This window comes from Zonotrichia leucophrys, chromosome 17 (assembly GCF_028769735.1).
Source record: "Zonotrichia leucophrys gambelii isolate GWCS_2022_RI chromosome 17, RI_Zleu_2.0, whole genome shotgun sequence".
Classification (NCBI taxonomy): Eukaryota; Metazoa; Chordata; class Aves; order Passeriformes; family Passerellidae; genus Zonotrichia; species Zonotrichia leucophrys.
The window spans coordinates 7,991,143-8,018,532 of record NC_088186.1 but is presented as its reverse complement, the minus strand read 5'-3'; the positions used below and the strand labels follow the sequence as shown (position 1 = coordinate 8,018,532).

At 46.8% G+C, this 27,390-nt stretch overlaps 1 protein-coding gene across 1 annotated transcript in view; it reads left to right on the top strand.

The window, feature by feature from the left end:
- PAPPA (pappalysin 1) overlaps nt 1-27,390 on the top strand; it is a 180,656-nt gene that overhangs the window by 125,798 nt on the left and 27,468 nt on the right. The window contains exons 13-19 of the mRNA XM_064727455.1: nt 713-926; nt 10,182-10,353; nt 16,793-16,976; nt 19,594-19,804; nt 20,402-20,573; nt 23,948-24,095; nt 26,644-26,753. Coding sequence (XP_064583525.1) covers nt 713-926; nt 10,182-10,353; nt 16,793-16,976; nt 19,594-19,804; nt 20,402-20,573; nt 23,948-24,095; nt 26,644-26,753 — 1,211 coding nt within the window. The remainder of the gene's footprint in view (nt 1-712; nt 927-10,181; nt 10,354-16,792; nt 16,977-19,593; nt 19,805-20,401; nt 20,574-23,947; nt 24,096-26,643; nt 26,754-27,390) is intronic.

The window sequence follows — 27,390 nt, the reverse complement described above, 5'->3', positions numbered from 1 at the left end:
AAAGGGACTCATGAGTCTCCTTGCCACTTCTCTGGTGTTTCTGTGCACCTCAACCTTGAGATGCTTTTATTTCCCCAAAACACAATTATTTTCTCCTCGAGTGACATCACCTGCAAAATCCTCAGTGGCTCCATCACCCTAATTTCTATCTCCATGACCAAATCTGCCTTTTCTTGCAAAGAACAAGATACCCTAAGGCTCCAAACTATTGAAGAAAAAAAATAAAATCTGGGCAAATTTAGTGGAAAACTCATACAAAAAAAAAAAAAAAGTTTTACCCTGAGTGCTAATGACATGCACAGCTCCAAACAAGCTGCTGGTGCACAAAGCCCCCCAGCCTGCCGGCGCCGTTTGATCCTGCACATAAAGGCTCCAAGTGTCCTCCAGGACCCATTTTACAATGGTGTGACTCTGCTTCCCCCGTGCTGGTTGCTCCTGATTTACCCGAGCACAATGGGAACGTAGCTGTGGTCTAAAGGAGCGGCTCCGCGCTCGCTCAGAGAATGGCAGCCTTTCTTCAGCTGTCTGGAGGGATCTGCTTCTCTGCTAAGCTCTCTGCAGCCATTTGGGAAGCCCCTCCAGGCAGCTTACCATAACTTTTCAGCTCTATGGGGCCATTCCTCTGGGTGAAATGCCTCTGAAGTGCCCACGGCTTGGGGAAGCAATTGTGTTAAGCCTGACCCTTCCTCTGATCTTGTCTCTCCTCTGGCAGGTGTCCACGTCCTGAGCTGCAGGAACAATCCCCTGATTATCCCCGTCATCCATGACCTCAGTCACCCTTTTTATCACACCCAGGCTGTCCTCATTAGCTTCAGCTCCCAGTTTGTGGCCATCTCCGGGGTGGCCCTGCGTTCCTTCCACAACTTCGACCCCATCACCATCAGCAGCTGCCAGCAAGGACAGACCTACAGCCCTGCGGAGCAGAGGTGAGCGTGTCAGCCCTGCTTCCCCCTGCCTCACACCCACCACCCCCAGCGAGGGCCAGGGCTGGGGAGGAGGCAGGAGGGGCACAGCAGCTGAACCCTGCTGACCCCTTTGTGTCACGGGTAAAAAACCGGCAGTGTTCTCATTGATCAGGATGGATGGGACATTTAACCCGCACGGGATGCTGTTAGTGAATTATTTCCTCTTCCTTTCTCCTCCCTCCTTTATGCCAAGCCTGGAATTGGGGCCAGTTCACTCTGCACACATTCCCCAGCCTGGTGTTGTGTTGGCCACTCACACAGCAAGCAGCTCAATCTGAACTCCCCTGTGCTGCCCCAGTGCCAGGGACCTCGCGGGGAAGGGACACAGAGTGATGCCTGTGCCCTGGAGGGGCCAGATCCTGCCGGCTGCTCAGCCCTGGCCATCAGCATCTGCTGTGCTTTCTTGGCTGGGTGAGGCCCTCAGCACCTCTCTGGATCCGGCCCCCATTCTGAAAAGCTCTGTGGGACCCCCCAGGATGAAAGGTTTATGGCTACCGTTTTATTCTTGTTGTTATTACAGACACATCAATAGATCACCACCAACCCCTCTCAGTCTCTGCTTTACAGCATCCCACAGAGATTGTGACCTTTCATGGCCTCTGGTGCAGCAGCTTCATGGATCCTTTCAGCGAGGCACTGAAAAGGAGAGAATTTAGCAAAACCCCTGAAAGAATATTTTTTTTTCTTCCTTTGTGAATTCAAAGTTGTGAGCAGTTGTCATACCATAGAGGCAGCAATAGTAAAACAAGTTGCATATCCCAGCAAACCTCTGCTCAGCCTCCTAAGCAAGCTGTCAGGTTTTTTGATAATGCTCTGGCTTGTTTTTAGGATCTGCTTTTATTCCAGCAAAGGCGGGAGAGTGAGAAGGGGGAGAGGGAAGGGAAAATAAAATTAAAAAAAAAGGAGTATATCTATAGCTAAATCAATCCAGTCAGTGTGTTCTGACCTAGATTCAAAGCGTCTGATCGTTGTGTGCAATAGGTTGTATAAATTCAGAGGCCCAAAGACAGCAGGATCAAGTTTCAGATGAGGAGTCTGGTGGTGGAAGTGTGGCCAAATCCCAGCGCTGAAGCAGGACAGAAAAAGGGCAAGAAAGCCCCACTGGAAGGAGATGGTGAGAAGCAACAGGGAGCTCAGGGGGCCTGAGACACAGGGCCACATTCCACTGCCCTCTCAAGTTTTCAGTAGGAATTGAACCATTTGTTCACTTATTGAACTAGAAGTGCTCTGTGTTTAGAAAGTTATTTCCTTAATAAAAAATGCATCCCCCTCAGGCAAAGCTTCAGTGAGCCTCTGCAGCCCAGCAGCTCAACCTTCAGAAATCCCTTGAGGAAGAATCACCTGCTTTTGCCTTTTATGTTTCTTCTTGCTTTTTTGGCGTTATTTTGTTTTGGGGATGCATGGACCCCTCTCAGACCCCTGCTCTCCCAAACCCCCATCTGAGCCTCACTCATTCAAAATAATGTTTTAGGTCTTGCAGGTTCCAGCCCTGGATTGATCATAAAGTTTCCCATGTCTGACAGGGAACTAGAAACTCTCCAAAGCAAAGCCCTGGTCCAAAGGCAATTGAAATCAGTGGGATTATTTCCACTGATGACAGTGCTTCAGTGGAGAGTCAGTCCCCAGTTTGCTTTGTGCTGGGATCATTTGGGGTGGCCAGATCTGTTTTCTTCTGGACAAAAAGCTCCAAGCAATTCAGGTACCCAAGGTGTAGAAAAAGTTGTGCATTAAGCTGTGCAACCAGGAAATGGGTGAAATCTTTGCTGTCACCTGCTGTCTTTTTATTTGGTTATTTTACCCAATCCAGGAAGAACAGAGAAATTTAGATTTTAAGAATGATTTCTTAACCAGCTCAGAGGCTGAACATGGGTTTTCTGCCTCCCTTTCTCACAGTCTGCCCATCATATTCCCTTGAGGTGCCAGTTCCACACTGCCCATCTTTCCCTGCTCTCTTTCCTCCCTGGTTGTATTTTCCTGATATGATTTTTAAGGTATTTATTGATTTTTTCAAAGGAACTTGCCTTTCTATGAGTGATCATCAATTTTAGCCCTTTCATTTTCCTTTGGTCAACATGGATATTTTTGCCTGCTTTTTGACTTCTCTCCATAAGAGGTATTATTTCTCTCTTTCAAGGAGAATTATTTTGTTTGGAGAGGATTTATAGCCAGATACAGATATTTCTAGGCAAAGGTGCAGATTTTAAAATTATGAGGGAAAAGAAATATATTGTCCCTTAAAAGTTAACACGGTTTTTATTTTGAGGGTGAATGGATCCCTCCCATGGGTTAGCAACAACTTAATGACTGAAAGTAAAATATTCACCTAGTCTTCTTTCTTAAAATATGTATTATAGTTAATATTTTAGAGAAAAATGGGCTTAAACCTAAAGTCCAATTGAACTTTATAGGTACTTGTCCTCGGTCATCATTAGTTGTTTTGAAAATCCATTCCATCCTCCTGAAGACATTTATAGTTTGAAAATTCCTGCTCTGTCCTTTCTGGTTTTATTCATCCACTTGTTTTTTTTCCTGCTGTCAGTGACTACAGACTCTTTTTTTGTTTTCAGCAGAAGTTTACCTCACTGCTGGAGATGTGCTGTAAAAATGACACTCTTTATTTCCACATTGCATCCTTAGAGCAGATATAATGGCCTGGTTAGTTCTTCTCTTGTGCTTTATAGCTGGAATTATTATACTTTTACTATTTCCTGTGTAGCCTCATGCAGTGGACGGTGAAATTGGGTGTGCAGAAGCAGAGGTGTAATTTCCCACCCTGCAGTCGCTCGAGCGGCAAGAAGACCTGATGTGCTGTGGCTGCCTTTGGCAGTGGTTCCTCAAAAATCAGGTTTTTGTCTTTGTCACTGGGTAGGAAGCATCAGATGTGGGTCACCCATCCCTGGCAAAGCAGTTTGTGGGAAGTGCTGCTTTTCCTTGGTGGCACTTCCCTGCCATGGTCACCAGACCTGTCCCTTCCACCACCCCTCCTGCTGCCACTGTTCCTCTCCTGCAAACTGCTGGCAGGAAAACCCAATTCACCCAATCCAGAATTGGGGGAACTCTGTCAGAACTGTGCATTTCTGGAGTTTCCATCTTTCTAATCCACCATTGCCTCTGTGTTCATACTGCAGACAGGTCCCCCCTGTCTGCCCACAGCTCTCCAGTCTTGCCTCACATTGCCACCACCCCGTGCTCTCTAAGGAGTGTAGCAAAAACATTTTCCTTTGCTTTCTTTGGTTAAACCTTGGCACAGCCTCACTGCTACAGCTTCAAAATTGCTTCTGCAGGGGAGATTTTGGGTTTTCCTCCCTCTGTAAGTGTGCATATCTGGGTATTTGACACTGTAGACCAAGACCCACCCCTGGCCACCACACCATCACCTGCTTTGGCCTCTGTGGAGAGGTTCCCTTGGAGCTGCACCTTTTGCTGCCCCAAACAAGCCCCAGGGATTCCTAGCCCACTCCAGCTCTTCTCTTTGTCTTGTTCTCGCCTGCTGTCAGCTTCCCCAACAAGAAATGATGAAGATAAATCTTCAGCAGCAGAACAAATGCAACCACTCTTTACAACTCTGGTTATTTTTATTTTTTTTTTTCCCTTTTCATAAGGAGGAAAAAAGGGTTTCCTCGTCTCTTTTTGTTGTGAATTAATGCAGCTTTCTCTTTCCCGGTTCGGCCGCCTTTCCCCTGCCCTGCATTCTGTCATTAAGCACAATCTCTGTCAGCTTGCTTCGGGTGAAATTAATGAATTTCTCACAGAACTGTTAATCATAGAAGCTTTGGTCCGTGACATGTGTTATAATTCAATGGGTTTTTAACCTTCGCCCCGTTTTGGTAATTGGCAAACGGCATCATTTGGCTTTTATTAAAGTGGAAGGCAATGCGTTTTCTTTGTTTGCCTGGACAGACTCTGGCAGGGAGACCTGTGGGGCTGCTGACGCCCAGGGACACGGTCCCACTTCCAAGCTGGCAGGGTGATGGGGCTTTGAGAGCTTTATCAGTTCAATATGGACCCCCCTGGCAGGAGCAGCTCACACCACGGGGTGCAGGCAGGCTGGAGGCAGAGCCCAGCCCAAGGAGAATTTGCCCTGCCAGTGATGGGGACAGTGAGGGGGACGTGCTGGCTCATGCCTCTCCTTTCTCTTGGGCTTACCTTGGGCTGGAGCAAAGGTTTTCTGTAAACCTCTGGGTTTAGCTTTATTTTGACCCTTTCAGCAAGGATTTTCTGTAAACCTCTGGGTTTAGCTTCATTTTGACCCTTTCAGTTTGAAACAGGGGTTTGCTGGGATTGCTGTCAGAGGCAAACCCAGCAGTACTGGGGTGATATCACTGAAGGGACCATAGGTGACCCCATTCGTGTTGTCGCTCTCATGGATCAGGTTTGAAGGCAAACACCTTTTTAAGAAAGGTCCTGATCCTTCTTCCAGTCAGCGCAGGTTCACCAGTCCCCATCCAGCCCCATGGATTTGGGCAGATATTCAAGATTTTGTGTTCATACAAGGAAACAATGTGATTTAGCTGAAGACAACAAAGTCATTGCTACCTTATTTATTTATTTATTTATTTGTTTGTTTGTTTATTTTTAATTTCTGCAACAAGAAATATGGCCAGCAGCCCCTGCATATATGTAGAGAGAAAGAACCTGCTCTTGCCTTTAGAGTAAACTCTAGAGAGGAGAACACAAACCCATTGTAAGGATAATTATGTTAGAAAAAACCCTCAGAAGGCTGCATGTGTGTGAGCTGTGTGGATGGTAGCATAGGACAAAACCAAATTGCACTTCAGATCTGCAGCCCAGGCTGGTCCAGAATGTGGAAAGGAGAGTTTTTTGCTCTGTCCAAGAGATAATGTTGTAAATGTGCCCACCATGAGCTTTTAGGCTCACCTGAGCTTAGATACGTGTCAGAACCATCACGAAGGAAACAAATAATTAAGGCACCATGTTAAGATGGGTTCTTGGAGAAGTGCTTGACCTCGGGGTTAGGAAAAGAAAGTTTGGCTGCTGCAAGCTTTACAAAAGAGGAAGTCCTGGATTGTTTTTATGTGAGGAAGGAAGCTCCACTTAATTGTTATAATTTTCTATAAACATGTTAAAATACAAATGTTTCGAGGATTGTGTCACTAAAGCTCCAATTTAGCAAAGCCCTGAGCTATTTGCTTACATCCCCCTGTAGTCAAATCTATCAGTGGGACTTAACTGTGCTTTTGAAGTTAAGCACATATTTAAGTGCCTTGCTGAACTGGGGCCAATATTGGCACAGAGAAACACAGATTTAGAGCCTAATGACTGAGCTCGTTTAGATTTGGGATGGGCAGAATGGATTTGAATCAAGTAAGAACTGGCTCAGAACTTCAGCCTTCATGTGGAAGCTAACTCAGTCCAGGGCTTTTTGCATCACTGAAACAGCCTTCCTTGATCTGTTTTGAACATGCAATGGAATGTGTGCAAGAAATCCTCTGCTCCTTGCACTCACCTCAGTGTGAAGATGTTGTTTTAGAAGATCGTGCACTGCCAGGGCAAGAAGAGGAGCAAGTGGATCCTGAAGGGGACCTAGTAAAATAAACACATGTCAGGGAATGTCCCAGGCACCAACACTTGTTCAAGTAAATCCTCAGCGTGGTCCTTGGGTCCTTTGTGTGGCTTTGCTCCAGACTACTCTGTACTTTGGTAAGGATTTTTGGGAGTTAGGATAGACCAGAGATGATTTGAAATTGGCAGTTTTGATGAAGTCACATGATTTTGACTGCAAGAAAACGGGATAAACTGTCCTATACCAGGAGTCAACATGAGTTAAAGCTGAAGCAATTTCATTCTCAGATGCCATTATATTGTTTCTTTCCTGAGGAATGCACATTTTCTGGAACATGTGATGATTGACCACTGCTAAATGGCAGTACCCATGCAAGAGCTTCTGTAATCCACAAATGGATGTGATGGGCTCTTTGTCTAAACTTCCTACTTGGAGATATTAATTTCTCCTTCCTAATTCTGCATTTGCAGAACTCAATTCAGGATCATGACTTCAAAATTCATTGGGATTTACGGCTGACAGTAGCTGATACCAAATTGGAACCAGTAGCTAGAGAACCAGAAATATTTAAATTAGAAACATTTGGTGGCAGTGGTTGTTTTTTTACAAAAAGTGAATGGTTGTATTGTTTGTCACTGAAGTCATTCATATAGAGTTACAGACAGAGAGAGCTGCCCAGATGATCTGCTAACCAAGGCATAATCTGGAGCCTGGAGGGGGTGGCTAAAAATGTTCCCTGGCCATTTCAGAAGACCACAAGGGGACTTGTAAACAGAAAGAAGAACATCACAATAAGTGTTTCTTAATGCCTTTGTCTGTGGCGTTTCAGTTCTGCAGGACTTCTAAGCCCAGGCTTGCTCATCTGGTGTCCTGATCTGAACTCCAGAAACCAGATTATTTTTCTCCTTTACATTGATGGAAATGAAAAGCGATGCCACTGGCTGTGGTGACACTGCTTCAGATTTCCCTCTGTGCAAATTACGAGGGTTTTCTTGGGCTCATCCTTCCCTCTGAAGCCATTCAAGTCTGAATTCAGTGCTCCACTAATTCACATAAGTAGTAGATTAAATAAGTCTGCTTTTTTTTTATTTATTTTTCCAACTTTGAAGAAGGCTTTCAGATTCTGGGGCAGTTTTGCAACGGGCAGTCGAGGTTTGCAGTATGTGCTTTTGAGAGTGGCTTGGCATCCGTGCTCTTTTTTTTTTCCCCAGTGAGTCAACTTCCTCAGCACTGCAGCCCTGGCACAGGAGACACTCGTGCTGCTGCCTCACCATCTGAGAAATGGAGGGGAGCAAAGTGAGAGTTGGCTCTCATGGGCCGGTCTAACTGGGATGTGTAACAGGGAGGGTTCCACAAAACATCATTTACACTCTCACTCAACATCCAGCATCAGACGTTATCACTGATGTCAGCTGAGAACTTACTCAAACAGCCGGACCATGAGGTTGGTAGGGCTAGGGAGAGGTTGGTAAGGTCCTGCTCTGCTTGAGGACCTGCAGGGTGTGAGGCTCATGGTGTGTAAGGAGTGTGTAAAGCCTGTGGTTCACACCTGTGGGTGATCTGTGTTGGGCATTTGCCAGGCAATAGCACCTGTTCTCCTCACCTTGTTTCTCAGGTGATGGCCACCTGGGCACAGGGATGTGCTGCTCACTTGTGCTGCTGCTGCTCCATCCACAGCCCTGTCAATCCTTACAGGGCGAAATCCATGGCAGTTTAAATCTGTCCCCCAGGCTGTGAGATGCAGTGACTGGAAAACATGTGAAGTCCTTGGTTAGTGTGTGGGGATCCTCCTGAAAGCAGGATCACCCTGGACAGGCCAGCTCTGGCACAGGATCATCCATCCTGCAGAGGTGATGAGCATCACAGCTGTGCTGATAGCCAGGGGTCTGTTGCATACAAGGGTATGGAATTGGCCAACACAGGGGTGGAATTCTCCTTCCTCAGCTCTGTCAGCAGCAATGCTTTGTGCACCATGAGGAAATAAAATATTTCTGAATGTGGAAATTGTTTATAGCTCATCACACTCCAGGGAAGGGCCAACACTGAACAAGCAACCTTAAATTACAAGCAGTGGGCACTTTCCATATAGCACTAGTTGGGGACAGAGCAATGAGTTGTGCAGATACATAAATACTGTCATTTAATCTGATCTAGAGCTCAGTAGAGACATGTGCAGATGTGCTTCTCTATCAGTAACATGGGGATAACAATACCAGCCCAGGTGTCTCGCAGGGGTGTCACAAAAATTAATTAGATAATGTCTGCACAGTGCTTTGAACACAGCAAAACACCACATACATGCTAAGTCAGGGCCTACTAAGCTGAGCAGGGCTTTAGTGTCTGTTAACCCTTTTTTCTAGTATACAGGAATAACTGCTTGTCATCTATTTCAAAATACGTGTATTGATACATTGCTTTCCCTTCTTTCTATAATTTTCTCTTTCAGGTTCTTCCCTAAACAAGCAGATGGTGAAATAAGTTAACGTTTTCCCTCCCCAGAACTAATTTAACTATATTAAAATTAAATTAATTATTAATTTCATCAGAGAAATATTACCTTGTAGGGGTCCTTATCCCAGAAATTTCATCTCTATTCCAGAAACACTTTGCACATAGAATAATGGAATGGTTTGTGTTGAAGGGACTTTTAAAGCTCATCTGCAGTAAACACAGACATCTTTAGATCTGATTGCTCAGAGCCCTGTCCAACCTGGCCATGAATTTTTCCAGGGATGGAGCATCTCTGGGCAACCTGTGTCAGTGTTTTACCAGCCTCATTGTAAAAATATTTCTTCCCTCTCTCTAAGCTAAATCTCCCCTCATGCTTTATGATCCTCAACATTTTCATTGCTGTTTTGTTGAGGGACTACCCCATACTCACATTTGAAGATGTGCTATAATGACTCAGGTCATCAGAGGTGGGGAAAGATTTTGTGTCAATCAGACATCTCTGTGTGTATAAAAATTAAACAAAAATCCCTTTTTGCAAGTTGTGCTAAATGTCACAATAATTTTCCAGAGGGAGAACAAACAGTTTCCATGGGGGAAAGATTTTATGGATGGCAGGAGAGCAACTGGAGAGATCTGAAATGACAGCATGCTGCTGAGCTTGATAAGAGCTTATCAACACAGCTACACAGTTGATGTTTGGTGTTCCTCATGAAGTGGAATAAAATGAATGTGATGATTTCAATCGAGCTTCTCCAAGATAAGAGTGTCTATCACAGAAAACCCCCCTCACATGTGCCCACTTATCACTGCCAATATCAGCACTCATGGATTCAGCAGATTTAAAATTCGATGGGGCATGAGGACTGCTCTTGGAGGGAGTGTTTTTACAGGAGAGATGGATGGATGGATGGATGGATGGATGGATGGATGGATGGATGGATGGATGGAGAAATGAACATTAATACAGAAGTAGGGAGGTCATAGTGCAGTGGAATATTGCAGAACAGAAGATACTTCTGCAGAATTGGCAGGCTCTTCCCTTTAGCTACAAAACCTTTAATTTGCTGTCATTGTCACCACTGTGCCCACTGTCCTTCATGACATGTACCAAGAGGCTGTGGAACCCTTTCCTGAGCTGAGCTCAGAACTCTCTGACCAAAGTCTGTCAGTCAGTCACTGCTCTTGTGGAATGGATTGAAATAACCAAATAACAACACCAGCACTCCTTGTCTCCCTCCCAGCTGTGTCCACTACTCCTGCGAAGCCACCGACTGCCAGCGGCTGGAGATCGAGAACGCGCTGCTCAACTGCACCGGCGGCAGCGGCTGGGACAGCGGCGCCCAGTGCAACGTCAGCTGCAGGGCTGGCTACATCCTGCACATCCACAGGGATGATGATCTCGTCAAGAGCCAGGTTTGTCCTGCCAGGGCATTCATTTTGTGATGCACAAAACCAGGATGAGCAAAAAGCTGTGGAGAAATTGAGGGATAACCCAGGGTAGACGCTAAAATCTCAGCCCAGCCTTGAGATAAGCTCTTGTCCAAATTCTTGTCATCAGAACAGGAGCCCTTTGACTGTGTAGGAAAAGTTTCTGGCAATGAGCAAAGCTCAGACATTCCCTGAATTTAGAAATTTTCAAACCAAAATGTTTGAGTTCAGTCCTTGTTTGATCTCACTGGCACTACTCAGCCAAACCATTTGGTTTCATTGAGTAGAGAGTGTAGAGGGGTTGGTGTTTTGGGAGTAGGATGCTCGTGTTTTTGCACAATGAATTTCTGGGTAAAATACCTAATTTTGAGTCCTTGGATTGAGTCTAACAACATATTAACTCCTTTGCAGTGTTTCAGTCCATCTGTTTCCAACCCTGACATGTACAGCATGGAGGGCACAGAAGCACCCAAAGCTTTTTCCTTCCAGACAAATGACCAAAAAACTCCCCCAATAGGGCAGGAAATGCTCCCCATCCTCAATAATCCAGCCCTATAAAAGCAATACATCTTCATGCAGTGAAGGGGATATTGAGGAAAACTAGCAATTTGTTTAAAGATCAAAAAAAATGCAAGTGCTTTGTGCTGGGGGAAGTGGATTAGGTGCATGTGCAGCATGGCCCTGGGAGCAGGATGCTGGGGACAGGGGGATGCAGGGCTGACACCCCACTTTGTGCATACATCTCTACCACTGCCACATCCTCTGAGTGAGACATGGGGGTGGTTTCCCCCATCAGCACCTTCTCTCCCTGGTTGTGGGGGCAGCACTCACATCTGGGGCAGCCTCACATCTGGGCCAGGGGCTGGGGCAGCCACACTCAGCAGCCTGTCTGTGCTTGTGAAATACTGTGTTCCTCATAAGCTCACAGAGGGGGGAGACAGAGTGGAGGGGAATGAGTCAACCCTTTCAACTCAATTACAAAACAAATACAGGACCCCGCGAGCTGGGGCCTCTTCCATCCTAATTGGCATCAGCACCAGAACCCCAGCTCCAGCTGAGCATTTTTACAGAACAGAAAACCAGTTCTCAAAACGAGCCTGAATGGCTGAACCAGGAAATTGTTGGAAGGGATCTGTACATGGGGCACATGAAGCACACAGGGATCACAAACCAAATAAAAGAGCCTGAGCGTGCTTCACCAGCCCTGTGTTGTTTGAATGCAAGCATTACCTTTGGGGGAGACTTAGCCAGCTGGGCATGGTTTTGCTGGGAGAAGTTTGGTTTCAGAGCCTTGATCAGACTCATATGACAGGAGCAGAGGATTTTAGCACCCCTCACTAATGTGATTCACTGCCTATTACAACACGCTTCCTCTCACCCTGCTCTGCTCTTGCACTTCGTTGTCTTTTCCACCAATAAAACCCCCTGAGGCCAGTGGCTTTGTTTTGCTCAGTGCTGTGCATTTACTGCTCAAATCAGGGAAGGAGTGGAGCATCTTAAAGATACCCATGACCAGCTAAGCACATTAAACACGTGTTTTTAAAGTTCTGTTAGTGTGCTTCAGAGATCCTCTGGAAAGGAACAGACAGTTTCTTCCACTATCATCTTGTTTTATTTCTTTGTGTCAGGTGCTTCAAAACAGAACTTGTGGAACATGTAGGTAAGAAATGAATTATCTGAGAAAGTCCAGAATCCATGGTCTGGATTTCTCACATCAAAAGGCATTGTGCTTCTTCCTTATTTGCTTCCCAGCTTCAGTTCCTCTTCCAGCCACAAGCATTTGGGGGTGACAAAGGGCACATGGGTGGTTGTCCATGGCCAGAGGGACTTTCTGTCATGGCTTGCACGAAGCTGTTCCTTGTTTCATTTTTGTCATTTAATTGGTTATTTAACTTGTTTGACTAATTGGAGGGTATAGAGATACACTTTTTCTCATTTAACTGTCACTGTGTGGGGCTGCCTCAGGAAGAGGAGGAAGGAAGCAGCTTTGCACATGTTGATGTTTCACACTCATGGGTAGGAAGGAGGTTGGGTTGAGGTGCAATATCTCAAAGAGCAGACTGACCATCAGTGGCCCATGACCACTGCATGGTGGTGAAGGTGATCCCCAGACCAGTGGAAACACCTTTGTTTGGCATCTGAACCATATTTGTCTTCCTTTTTCATTGAAAGACAGGAAAAAAAAATGGCAAAGAGAGCAACAAAAAGTGGCATTTTCAAAAGCACCTCGGTGATGTAGGGGCACAAGTCACATTTCAAATCAATCTTTTACATCTAAAGGGTCTTTGAAAATTCTTCTTAACAGTTTCTGCTCTTTCTAGAGTCTGTGTCTTCTGAAGCCACCATTTTAATCAGTTTTAGGGCAAAACATTCATTCATTCCCTCTCTGAGAAACTCCCATTCCCAAATTCTGTTAAAACCCTGTAAAATCACCAAACCCTAAAACTCGTCAGCACTCAGTGCAGCAGAAACTCTTTGCTGCCTGAAAAGAAAAAGAAAGCGGAGCTGTTTACAGACTCTTGGGCTCTCTCTCATCCTCATTTAGGGACTTCAACAACAACAACAAAGGGCTTTGCATAGTGATGGAGGAAAATCCTTCATGTATCTTTCTCACAAAGAAGATCTTGGGGATGTTTTCATTCTCCCTCCCTGATTTCTTCCCACCCCCCTTTGACAACTCCATCGCTCTTTCTTGTCTTCTTCCTCTTTCCCCCCTTTGTCTTTCAGTGCTTCCCTCCCCCTTGTCCTTCACTGAAAGCCCTGCTCATTCAGTGACTTGTTGTCATCTCTCCTTGAAGCTACCACCACTGCTGCTCTGGTCAAGAGGTGTTATTTAAAACCCAGCAGCTCCCTAATGTTGTGCAAAGGCATCATCAATCATGCCAGGAAAAGAAAGCACGGCTCATGTGGGTTCAATTAGAGGCACAGTAGTGGGCAGAAGTGGAAGAATACTTAGAGGGGAGGGCACAGCTGTTCATTTTTAAGGAGAGGAAACTTCACACGTGAAGCATCGCTTGAAGAAGGGGCTGGCTGGGATCTTGGGTAGCAGGAAGGAGACATGGACTCTCCCAGGCTGTTAAAAGTCCCGAGAAACAAATCTTTCTGGCACCAGATTTGTTTAAGTTTGCATCCTCTTCACTGTATCTTTGGAGACCCCTTTTCTCTCCCCCCTCTTTCCTCCTTGCCCACCCTCCCTCCTTGCTCAAGCCTCTTTTGGAAGGCAGGACATGAAGGGAAGCAGTTGCTGTGATGCCAGTCAAAGCAGCACAAAGTGCCCAAAGTGACAGCTAATAAACCAGATGAGAAAGCCAAGTGCTTCGTGTGGGCTGCTGTGAGCTGGGTGACCTTGTCAGATCAGACAGGCGAAACAGGCACGTGCCTGCTCAGCTCCGGCTGGGAGAGCTGCACAGGCAGATGCTGCCATAAGACCCAGCACCAGATCCAAGGGCTGAGTCTATCAGAAATGCCTCCAGGGTGTGGCATGGAGATGGGGAGGGACAGGATCCTGCTCAGCAGCCAGGGGTGCTGTCCCTGGGCGCTGCAGGGATCCCACCCTCAGGTGTGACACTGAAAGTCAAAAGCTGGTGGGTGCCATCAGCAATAATTTCTGTGGTGGGTTTGTCCTCTGTGCTTCCAATCAGAGCCACTGGTCTTTGTGTCCATTGCAGGGAATGCTCTCTGCTGTGTCCTGCTGCAGAATTGCGTGTGCTTCAAGTGATGACATGATGGACATGCTCTAAAATGTGCCATTATTATGTCTGACCTTGAAAACCTCAGCTTCCATCATACCAAACATGGAACAAATTACTGGGAAAAGCTGAGTGCCCAGGGTCTTACCTCCAAGGGCACAGCTTTTCTGCTGGGGATGGCCTTCCCAGTGTGCCAGGAAGAGGGAAATCCATAGGGGTCTGAGAGGAATCTTACAGATTAGGTTAGGGGCTTTGTGGGGAAAATATCACAGGGAAAAACCCAGAGATGAAAATGTGGAGACTCTGATTATTAACATTTTGATCAAGGTCTAGAATGGGCACAGACAAAGGACAGTGAGAGTGTGGCTGTGGAGAGGGATCCCTTCCAAAGAAAGGGGATCCCAGGTCTGTGGCACTTCCAGCAGGCTCTGGTGTCCTGCTGCTCTCTGCTAACAAAGGCCACGGGCTGCAGCTGAAATACTCTCACAGGTAGCTTGGGCAAAACAGTCCTTGTAAGGTGTGAGTGACATGCACAGATATTGCTTCTGTTTACATTTTTGTGTTATATTCTGGTTTCTGTTTCTTTGGTTCTCCGCTGAGGTACATCTGGTGTGCAACCCTGTCGTTAGAGAAACTTCCTCATGCACCACACTGTGTTTCAGCAGTTCTAGTAGGAACACTCATTTATTCCTAAACTAGATCACAGCAACACCAATAATTTAATTCCTGGAGCTGAATCTCTTATTGATACAGCTTGCCTCTGCTCATCATGGATCCAGTATCCAGCATGAAACTATGCAAGTCCCATGTCTTTTCCATAACATTTGGATAGCCCCTGACATCATTAGCTTGAGTTTATTGACATCAATAGCTTGAGTTTATGTTTTAAGTTCCAACAGCCACATTGCTGCTGTGTTATTTGATAATAGCATCTGTTAAAGGGAAATGGATGGATGTCTTTGTTGGGTGCTGGAGCAGCTCATCCTGGAATGCTGATGGTTTGCAAGACATGGGAATATTCTGTATTATCTCTTCTCCTGTGGCCATCACACTGCAACACCTTGGAATTTTCAGGACATTAACTGCCTACAGTTTATGTACACTTTTTAATGGTACAGATATTCTGATAAACTAAAAAGGCAGAATTACCAGCCACTGGGGAGTGAGATTATTGGGAATGTGAACACACAGTATCACTTCACCTGATGGCTCTGAGTATCCCAGAATGTGCTACTCTGAGTTTGTAGAACTGACATTTTTTTCCATCAGCAGTGCTCCCTGTTTAAATAAACTCCACGGTCTAGAAAAGGGGTTTTGTGCCCACTTGGGAAGTGTCCAGTTTCCCAGCTCAGGGACTGCTTTTTCCATTCTGAATGCAACCATATATCAAAGGGAGACAGGTCTGAACTTCTGTTGAAACCATTAGGGTGTTTTTGCAAAAAGGGAATCCAGGTCCCTTTGATGTGTGCTAGAAAAATTCCCTTTCCTTTTATAAACCCAGATCAATGGCCGGCGGTGCAAATCTCCTGTGAGCATACCAGCCCTGAATAAAATATTCCCTGGAGGCAGAGGAGTGCTGCTGTATGGCTTGGTCAGATTCCTCGCCAGCTCTTCCCCTTCTCATGTTTGGGTTTCTCACATTTCTTAACCTCTGTCCCTCTCTTTATTCTGGTGTGAAGGGAAGAGTTAGATTCTTCTAGCTTTTAATAATTTTCCATTTTTAATTAGAAAGTGGATATGTTGTTTACCCAGTTCTCTCTGCCAACATCTGTTTGTCCTTCAGTCACTCAGTAAATTCATCTTAGCTTTAGATGGGTGGCTTCTTTACTTCCCCCCCTATTTTTCTTCTTTGCCCCTAGCACTCCAGGATTCTGGTGTGCTGTGCAGTTTGGATTATTCCTCAGATCCACAGAAGTTTAGTTTCTGTGTAGCTGTGATGGTAGAGTGACTTTGGGGGAGTCAGAGCACAGGCACTGACTCTGTGTACATCCTCTCAAGTTCCAGGTGCCAGTTATGGGCAGGACACTCTGGACACTCATGGTAAATTCCTCCTGGAAGAGTTCTGTCCCTCAGGCATTCGTGTCCATGGTGTCAGGACAGCAGGGCCCTGGTTCTGTGTGGAGCCTTGGGGCACTCTGCCAGGGAAGCCACAGCAGCAGCTGTCAGTGTCTGCACACAATGCTGATGTGGCCCCAGGCACTTCCCCTGAGATCCCCATCCAAGGGTGACTGACACCTCTCTGGAGAGCCTGGATGAGAGTCCCAAATGGCTTCATGTCAGTTTGGCTTTTACTTCAAACCCAAAAACAAGTCTGACTACTTGGAAGCGCAGGGGGATCCCCTTGGAGTGGCTTTGTCACTGCAGAGGTGACAGGGATGGGGGACAGCTGTCAGCTCCAAACAGCTCAGGCTTGTGCTGCTTTCTGATGGCAGGGGAGAGCAGCAGGTTCCCTCCTTGTCTCAGGAGGCCAGACAAGAGTTTGGATTATTTGTAGAGCTGCACTCTTTCTATGGAAGCGTTTTGGTGTCTCACCCCAGACGTGACAGAAAATCCTTTTTCTGACACTGTTCCTTATGAACCTTGGTGGGTTTGGTAGCTGCTGTCTAAATGATAATGGTAGGGGCCAGACATGGCTGTGCTTAACTTGTGAGCCAAAATTATGGCTATTAGGCTTGAAATGGTTTTGATCTCTCCCTTGCTGGCTGTGGTGGCTGTAGCCGTGTGTCTTTTTCCAGACGGAGTCCAGCGTCACCATGACGTGCATGGATGGGAAGTGGAACAAGCAGGTGACGTGTGAGCCCGTGGACTGTGGTGTCCCAGACCAGTACCATGTCTACCCAGCCACCTTCAACTGCAGCGAGGGGACCACTTTTGGCAAGAAATGCTCCTTCACTTGCCGGCCTCCTGCTCTCCTGAAAGGTATTGGGGGTGTCTGTGCAGTGAGCTGAGAGACACAGCTAACACAGACTGCTCTCAGGAATACATGTTGCTCTTGCTGTTGGCTTAGAGTTATTCATGATATTTTAAGTAGGAAGAATTATGGGACTCTATGGAAGGTTTATTTATATTAGAAGTTAAGTTCCTCTGCATCTCTCTATTACCTTGCTTTGACCTTTCCTTGATCGTGGCTGGCCAGGCAGTAATGACAGGGAATATTGCTTCCATACAACCAAAACATGGAAAAGTCATGGGGATAAATCAGATTGAAATCTCTCATCTTCTTTCCCATGCTTTGTCTATTTCCACTGTCTGTTTCCCTTCTATGCCTCCTCCATGTATTTGGAAAGACAAGACTGAAAAGCCCCATGTCCCAATGACACAGACCCCCATCACTGGTTTTTCTAATTCAACATCACCCTTCTGCTTTTCCACACTCATTTTGTTCTACTCTGACCTTCTTGTCCTCTTCTTCTTTGGCACTCATTACATTTTCCTTTTTTCTTTTATTTTTTTTCCCCTAGAAATTACACAGCTTGCCACCCTCTGTCCTCTCCTCCTCGATCTTCTTCCCTGCTACTTTTCTGCTAACATCCCCATCCTCTTCTCATCACCATCAACTCTTCTGCTCACTGGCACATTTCCCTTTATGATCTGGTCCTCAGGAAACAAGAAAATTGTTAATTTGAAGGAACTTGTCCATCTTGTAGATAAACTTAACTGCTGTTGTCGAATCAGGTACAAACATTGTATAATTTTTTTTTGTACCTATGGGATTCTCTCTCCTGGGATTCATCGCAAACCCCAAAAAGGAAGGCATGGGAAGTATTCTTCATTTCAGGGAAAGGCTATGTTGATTTCTTCATATATAATCAAATTGCTTAATTATTTTTAATTCTGATGGGAGATAACCAAAACCAGCCAACACACAGTCAAAGTTATGACTACTCAAAAGATAGTTAAGAGAAAATTAAGACTACTTTTTAGCAAAAACCTCCCTTTTTCTGTTTAGACACTCACAGGGCTATCTTCAACAAAAGGTGTTATTTCATTTTAAGTGCTTTAAATATTTTTGAGCGGGCGGTGAAAATAATTATAGTCATCATGACCAACAAGAGCTGATGACTCAGGCAGGAGTTAGCTGGAGGGATGACAACCAACCCCAGATCAGGGGCTGCAGCTCTGGTGTGTAGCATCACTTCACTTCTGTCCAGAAACACTGAGCTGTGAGGTAAAGGCTCCGTTTGGTGTAGAGCCATCACTGATGACTAATAAATGTTGCCACAAAGCTTCTGGAGAACAGCATTGGAATGAGTCATGCCTAATTCAATCACTGACGTCATGACAGCCACTGTTGGTAATGTCACAGCTTATCGCTTTGCAGTGGCAAGTATGATATCACCACGGCTGGCCTGGGAGCTGCTGCATGAGTCAGAGCAGAGGAACATGCTGGTGCTCCAGAAAAGAGCTCCCTCCTGCACAAAATGCCTCTGCAATCATCTGCAGTTGGGGAGGGGAGAGAGAAATCCGGGGCTGATTTAATGTGGCTTCTCTTATCTTTGAGGCCAGGGCAGGAGGGCTCCTCCACATACCTTCCTGAGCCCTCCAGAGCCTTTTGTTTTCTTCTTCTTTGAATTCCAGCCTCATGCCCTGGTTCTCTTCCTCCCCTTGCAGAGAGATGGCATTGCTCCGGGGTTAGCAGTTTGTCAGTATTATTTCGGATAACTCCGAAGTTGGCTCACTGTTGAAAATATGCCTTGTGGGTTGAGAAGAGTTCCTGCAGCAATGCTCAGGGATTTCAATGGAATATTAGGGATTTTTGAAGGGTTAGTGGCTCATAGCTGTGCTTTGTTTCTTAGGAAAAGCTTATTCCTTTTCAACATATGGTATAAAATAACAAAGAATGTAAAATACACTGAGACTGGGCTACTTTTAGCTTAACCTTCTGAAGTCAAGTAGGTCATAGCAGAGGCAAATAGATCTATTGTACCTTTTACCTTTGAGGTGTTGGCCAAGAAAGCTTCCTGAGGAAAATGAGTCTCTAATGAGTATTATGAATCATATTTATCACAGTAGTCCCCAAGGACTGAGAGTCCCCAGCTGAGAATGGCTCCTCATTGTGTTGGAGTAGTGACTCTAATACTAACAGATGCTGCTCCAAAAGTTCCAAATTGAAATAAAAGGGACAGATTCAGGGAAAAGATATAACACAGAAGCAGAATGAAGAATGTGATGGCACCAAACCCTCTGTTAAAGCCATGGCTTTGGAGAGGAGGGGGTTGATGTATGAAACAAGCTTCCTTTCAGAGAGGAACAAAATAAGGAAGAGAAATACAAAAGATGACAAAGCCCGTGCGGCTTCCCCTATGCTATAGCATTTCCTGAAATAAGCACTGCCTGCCTGTCACCTGAAAGCAGAGTCCTAAATGATTTAATGACATCATCTAGAGCGAGAGAACGCACAGGACATATGAATGTTCAATGCAGCTGAATTTGTCAAATCCGCTGAGGGGGCTTTTGATGTCTTATGGGTGTAACAACATTTCAAAGGAAAATTGTCCTGCTGAACGTCGTTAACTTTGCTCACTGCTCTTCTCAGGAAACAACAGCAACTTGACCTGCATGGAGGATGGGCTGTGGTCCTTTCCCGAGGCCCTGTGTGAGCTGATGTGTCGAGCACCCTCCATCGTCCCCAACGCGGATCTCCAGACCTCGCGCTGCCGAGAGGACAAGCACAAAGTGGGCTCCTTCTGCAAGTACAAATGCAAACCAGGCTACCACGTCCCTGGATCCTCCAGAAAGTCAAGAAAGTACGTGAAAGACTAAAGCCATGCCATCAGCCTGGTTCAGAAAGCCATGAGTTACAATGGTTTTGGGAAGGGGTTGTTTGTCACAGACTCCATGTGCCATAGGGAATAACATGGAACAATTCCTTCATGCAGATAGCTGTGCAGGGTCAGTTTAGGCACCCAGCTCACTTAGGCTTCTTTAAAAATCCTGACCGGTGCTCAAAAAAATAGACTTTACCTTAGAAATACCCCCTTTGATATGCAGCCTGGGGAGTCCCCTTTGAAACCCTGCAGAAAAGGGTTAGTGCTGTCGTCTACTTCTGACTCTGCACAAACCCACTTCAAACCAACCACAGCCCACAAGCCTGGGAAGCTGAGTTTTTGGGAGATGTGTCCAAGGCCAAAAGAGGAGTTCAGGCTGGGCAGCTCAATGTTGGTTTTTCAAATAATTGTTATTTTTGCTCAGAGACCTCATGACGCAGATTCACAACTTGTTCCCCGAGTGTTAAAAGCTCGAGCACACCCATCTCCTGCAACCTGCTAGCAGAGCTCGGAGCCTTTAGAGGCTCCCTGCTGACTCAGCCACTCACTAAATGTTGCTTTTTTCTGCACAAAAAGGCGAGCCTTTAAGATCCAGTGCACGCAAGATGGCACGTGGCTGCCAGGCGCCTGCGTGCCTGTCACCTGTGACCCTCCACCTTCCAAGTTCCACGGGCTCTACCAGTGCTCCAACGGCTTCCAGTTCAACAGCGAGTGCCGCATCAAGTGCGAGGATGATGACAGCCAGTCGGTGAGTCTGCCTTACCCAAACCACCTCAGCCCACACAAGTCTGGCTTTTTCATACCTTCCCTATCTTGGAGAGGCCAAGGGATATTGGGCTCTTTCGAAACCAGGGAAATGCAGAAGGGAAAATCAAATTTAAAGTTGAGGAAGAGCCTGGAAATATTATTTTTATATAGTAATGACAGTATTAACTATTACCTGTAGAGGATTAGAAGTGGCTGACTTACCATTTCTAGACAGTAAATGGCAGAAAAATCTGCCACAGGGGCTTTATCTGGCTAGAAAATCAGCAGCAACAAATCAAAGTAGAATATGAGTTATCTACACTTATCCCATATATTCATTCTGTTTTACCTCATTTTTCTCTCCAGTTCTTACCATTTTATGTCTGTGTGTTGTGTGATAATTTAGCACCATAGGGATTACAACTATTCAGGTGAATTCTCTCTAAACTTCCATGTTTTTCTGGCTGTGAAGGTGTCATTTGGCATCAGAGGTCAGATCCCCATCTGGCACAAATCAGCATGTTGCCTTTGGCTTCCTGGGAGCTGTGTTCACTGATATGAGACGGTCTGGCCTCTACTATCTTATTTGAAATGCCTAGTTTTCCTCACCAGAGGTAATTATAGTTTGTGAGATAAGTAACTTCTCCCAGAAGTGCTGCTGCTGCTCCCTCTGCTTGGGAAGAGAAAGTGGGGATGTGGAAGCTGCAGCAGCTGCAGGCACTGCTTGCAGCAGGGTGTGCTCTGACAAGGGCTGTTTCATATCATCAGAATTTAGATCATCAGATCATCAGATCAGAATCTGAGGACCTTTAAAAAGGTACCAACCCTGCTCTAGGGGCAGTCATGTGAAAGACACCTCTGGTACCTGCTCCACATGTTAAAAGCTCCTGTTCCCTGTCCTCTGGCCTGCCTTCTGCATGGTGACAACAGACAGAGCCCCAGCGTTTCACATCAGGGCACCTGGGAAAGTTTTCCTTGTTTAAGACTTGGAGGGAGGTTTTGAGCAGTGTGAAATGAGAAGTTGCAGGCATGGGTGCAGAGGGGGTGGGAGCTCTGGGACACAGCAGCTGTGGCTTTGTGCATCCACCACTTGCTCAGAGGGGCAGCATGGCCCGTGCTGTGTTCCAGCACGGCCAGTGTGGGGAAACTGGGACATCCAGGGCAATGACAGCTGGTGGAATGGGCTTGTGTTTGCTTTTAAATGAGGTGAACACGAAGAGGAGCAAGCAGTGGAGTCAGGGTTACAGCAGTAATGAAGTAAGCTCTGGGAAGGAAGAGATACAACTCTGTCTATTCACTGGGAGGGAGAGGAGTGACTGCTCAGCTGCGAAAGCACCTTGGGCAAAGGAGCAGATAAAATCTTGAGAAAGGTATTTACAGTGAAAAGTATTTTCAGATATCTCAGAAAATAGGCTACAGAAGAAGAGCAAGAGCTCCTGGCACAAGCCAGAACCACTTGAGAGGTGTTAATTATTTAAGGATTAAACCCCACTAAGTCTCTCTCAGCTATATAAGGTGATAATACACGTTGCATCCAAGCAAGAAACCCAGCAGGGGTTTTCACAAGAGATTTTGCAGGTCAGGGAATGATGGACAGGATGTTACTATAGCAATGGATATCCTGGGATCTCCGAGTATGTTGCTGAAACTATACAGGAGTACCCTCAAGCACAGCCAGCTCCAGGAACATAAATCAGGTTTCATGGCTCATCTTTGAAAATCACACTTGAACCCTGGCATGGAAATTGCAAGGGAAGTGCACCAACTTGCTAAAACAGCAAATTGTGCTCAATTATAATTTAGCAATTTATTCCTGACTCTGTCACCATGCTGGAAGACCATTACTTGGCTGCACATACAGCATCTCTTAATCACCAGGAATGTAATGGTCATTTAAGCAGGTACCTCCCTTGGCACCAGAGCAAGGGTCTTCCATTTCTGCATATTGTACACAAATCATATAAACAGTCAGATCTAAATTAATCAATCTCTGCCAAACTGGCCCTTAGGTGAGAATCACCAAGCAGGATCTCACCCTGAGTCCATCTGCTCCATTATTCCTTTCATATGATTTCCTTATTACTTCTGGCAATGGCCAGATGTCTAGAGAAGGGGAAGCAGGTCCCACACCGTAGTCTGCTGCTAATACCACTTTGCATCTCACTAAACACTGCGTTCATTAACAAAGATGAGCAAAAAAAGGGAAGCATTAGGATATTAAGGACAAGATTACCACTAAAGGCTGAGCCCTCTTCCATGCTGGTACCAGGGGCTTGTGCAGGTCCCTGTGCAACAATGGGTGTGAGTTGTGGGGCAGAGCTCATCCAAAACGCTCAGCAGTCCTGCAGGGATCCCAGCATGGACAGCACATTAAAGAATCCCCAAAGATATCCTGCACAGTGTCCAAGAGTAGGGCGGGTAGACAGCAGGCAACATGTCTGGCGTGAAAATCGGGTGAGGAGAAGCAGAGATCCTGCATGATTCTCCCACCCAGTAAGGCCCCCACAGGAGTTTTGGAGCCCAACCACACCAGACATGCTCCTGTTGAATGTCCCGCATTGCCCTATGGCAGCTGGGCCCACAGATCCCACAGAACAGCTTGTTTGCACAGAAATCCCCAACGCTGTGTGGATAGATCTGACCAAAGATTGCCTGCGCACTCCTTTGTTGTCTTTAAAGGGCATGATATTTCCCCTCGGACTTTGGTATTCATTCTTCAGTATCATACCAAGAATCTCTTCTATAAGAGAAATGTCATATTCTGTTCCTTGCCCATTCCCACACCAGAGGATCTTTTCGTCCTCCCCACCTGCCTCTGTGCGTGTCCGTCTCAGCCCCTCCGCCTGCTGTCACTCAAGGCAGCCAAGCTCTAAAGAGCACGTTCTGCCCTGCTAAGCTCGTGTCCCACTCTCCCTTCCTCCTTCAGATGGCCATTGGGGATTCTTTCTTTTTCGAGAGAGATGATGTAACTGGTTAGAAAATGTGAAGAGGAAAAAGGATGTCTGCATTCGACACCAACCTCTCTGTAACAAGGAGGAAGGCAAACGGGGTGAAGGCACCTTAATTGCAGCAGCAGTGGGGCTGTTCTAAGGTGTAGACCTTGCAAGGGGCTTGTAAAGACCTTGAATTGTACAAAAGAGAAGAGATGTATGTGTGTCTCTGTGTGTGTGTGTGTGAACACTGTAGGTTTCCTTTTCTTTATTCTTTGGAAGAAAACTCCTTCTTGCTGCTCCTAGGACTGGCAATCCCAACCAAGGGCTCTTCCAGCTGCAACAGAACTTTGCTCCAACACCACAGCTCTGCTCACTCCTCACCTCTCAACCTCTCCTTGCTATTTTTTTGTTAATTCGCACTATCTCCTTCCCTCATTCCCAGGGCCGTGGGAGCAATGTGATCCACTGCCGGAAGGATGGCACCTGGAGCGGCTCCTTCCACCTGTGCAGGGAGATGCAGGGACAGTGTGCTCTGCCCACCCAGCTCAACAGCCACCTGAAGCTGCAGTGTGCCGGCGGCTACGGCATAGGTGGGTGACACCCACACCTGTCCCCAGGTGGGAGCAGGAGACCAGGGAGAGGATGGGGATGGAAGGGAGGGAGGAAGGAGTCCTTCAAGTAACCTGTTTGCCCAAGAGACTGCTATGGGAGGCTTTTGAGGGAAATGCTTTTAGGAAAAGTGAAGCTCTGAGAGGCCAGGCATCATGTAACATGCTCTGACTGCAGGCTCCTTGCAGGGCTTCCAGTTTCATGGTGTGCCTTCTTGGCCAGCTGGTTTTCAGGGGCAGCAGCATGCCAGACTGTGCCAGGGAGGGATTGTACCTGCTTTTGTTCTTACGCTTTTGTAATGCCCCACTCCTCCAGCCACATGCACAAACCCTCACTCCAGAAGCTGAAAGGCAGGGAATTGACAGGAGAATGCAGCACTAGGATAATTCAGGTCTTCTCAGAAACATTATGAGACCAGCTGAGCATTCCCCTTGCTATGATAGTTCTTTAGGAGCTGTTTTAAAGGGTCTGTTTTCCTCCTTCTTTCTGAGGTAACTGTTCCCTGTGTGAGGGGTGATGACTGCTGTGCTCAGCTTGGCTTTGTGTCACCGAGGCGCAGGGAGGGACAGACACTCTGAGCTGTACACGCCATATTGTACTTTCAGCCCCCATTTTGGGGGTCTCCCTGCGGTAAGGGCTGCAACAGGAGCTGCACTGCCTGCAGCCCACACAGGTTTGCGAGGCCCCTTCCTGCAGCCCCCCTCCCAGCCCCTGCCATCCCCCTCCTGCCTCCGCCTGTCCCTTTGAACTTGGAGAAATTTCCTCCTTGCGCGGCTCCCTCATTATATCGCAGCCATGCGCAGGACTGCAAGCCTCCTTGTGTTCCCTCCCCGGGGAGGAGAACACGACCTGGATGAGATCACCGCTCTGTAATGATGCCAATTACAGATCATATATCAAAACAATTCCGACCCGCTCCTCTCCACCAGCGTGGTGGAGCCCGGGAGAGCGAGCGGCTGCAGCGACTCTTAATGTGGAGAGGCGTTTTACCCTTGAGACGAGGTTACCTCCAGGGCCAGACAGGTTTTTGCAAGGAGAGAAACCCCAGTTCCTGGTTTTGGAGGGCAGCGTCTCAGTGCTGGGTGCCTGCCAGCTCTGGCTCCTGTCACAGTGACTGTCAGCAGGTGCCAATCCCAGGGACTGGTGGGCCTGACCCCAGGATGGGACCACACAGCATCATGGAGGTGAGGGATGCGTGGGGCAGACCCCCCACAGGAGTGGGGCTCTCTCTGGAGAGGGATTTGGAGCTCAGAGAGGGCACAGTGGCCGCTGGCTCTCGTTCTCAGCAGATGGAGACATACCACACACTTTGTAGGCTCACCCAGCACCAACTTTTGGGATCAGATGTTGGGGTTTTCCTCTCTTCTTTGCATTTTTTAAAGCCTGACCAATGTCCTTTTGAAAAAGTGTCCACCTCGCTCATGGAGAGGAGCCACTCATTCCCTCTGGGGATGGTGTCAATAGGCCTCATCCAGTCGGTCCTTGGAGCCACTTCCAGGTGTCCTGGGAAAGCAAAACAAACCTCAAGCACTCCCCATCTTTCCAGCCTCCATCTGGCTGCTCCCACTGACTCCTCCAAGTGGAGAATGTGAGAAGGCAGAAGCAGGTGGGAAAAATAATAGCAACCAGTCGTGGTCACTATGAATCCCACACACCTTCAGTAATTCCTCAGACACCTAATCTGCCCTTCCAGGCTGAGGCGTGTGTTGAGCCAAAGGTTCAGCTCTCCAAACCAGTGCAGAGATTAATTCCTCCCCCAGCGCTGATTGGAGTGCAGAAATCCTAATGACATGTTTGCAGCAGCTGTGCCATTCAAGAGTGATTTTCCAGGGGGGAAATGGTAATGGTCCAACACACAAGGGCTTATGGTTGTGTCACCACAGGGCTCTGGGATATTGCTGCAGAGTATCACAGCATGTTTTAATAAAGAAAGGACAGGATTCCCACTGGGCATGACAGTTAATCAGAGAAAAAGCAGGTTTATGTGTGAACAAAGCCATCATTACCTTTTCTGCGTACTTCTTATTGACTGTGGAACTTGGGTGATAGCTGGTCTCCAATATCATTAGGTTTGATCACCCTTTGGATGATTATTATTGGATGTTTGTAAATCTGACCCATCAAAAATAGGTTTCTGTCATGTCACAGATGAGATGAGTTCGACAGCCTCTCCCTAATCAGCCCCAATGCTTGAAAGAGCAGTAGAAATGGAAAAACCTTCACATTGTCTTGATATGAAAGCGCAAAACCTGACCCCCTTCTTGGAGTTAATAGCCAGTGAAACACTTAGATTTGCAGCTTGTTCAAAAAGGCCTTGGAAAACCTGCCACCCCCACGCTCCCCTGCTCAGCACAGGGCTGTACTCAGCACTTCACATGTGGCTAGGAGATATGTGATAGTTATGGTTGACTGCTAATTGCAATTTAGGAAAAACGAGCCGTAATCCTGTCCTTCAGCTGGAAGGATGCTGGAAGGGTCAAAAGCTGCCTGCTTTATACTTTAGCTTTATCCCCTTTGTGTTTTGAGCAGGCACGGAGTGTACCACCTCCTGTCTGGATCACAGTCACGAGCCCATCCTCCTGCGCGTGAACGAGACCGTGCAAGACATCCAGCACTGGATGAACCCTCAGAGAGTGAAGGTCAGTGCCTGGCGACTGCACGAACCACATCCTTTGTTGCATGTTTGTGAGCAGTGAGTGATCAGCGTTACCTGTGGAAAACGGGGAATTTGGACCTTTAGGAAAGAATTCCAGATTTTTCTTGTGTTTGTTCCAGTAACACAGTGGCTTTCTCTGCAAGTGGCTTTCTTTCCAAGTTGCTTTCTGTCTGTGTTTACCAAGTGAAAGTCAGTTCAAGGTAGAGGCCTCACACCAGTGGGCTTGGATCTGGAAATTCAGCAGGAAGATGTGACGGACAGCCAGAGAAAGGGCACTGGCCAGGCTTTATTTTCTTCCTCCTGTTCCGTATTTTGCATTCTTTGGGTGGCAGGGCTGGATTTTTCTGTGCCGCTCCTGGATGACAAAAGCAGCTGATACAGAGGGTTTTTCATTTCCCGACCCCGCAGAGCTGGCTGAGCACTCCCCCCGCCCCTGCGCCCGCATGCAAGAGCTGCCTGCTCAGCACAGCCCCTTCCAGAGGTCACCACTTCTCCCTCCTGCCTGCTGCAAACGCAGAGCCAGCACGAGCTGCTCACAGTCCCGAGCGTCCTCCAGCACACAGCAGTGCCAGCGGGCCCTGATGGGGACGTGCACACCACATGCACACACACACACTCAG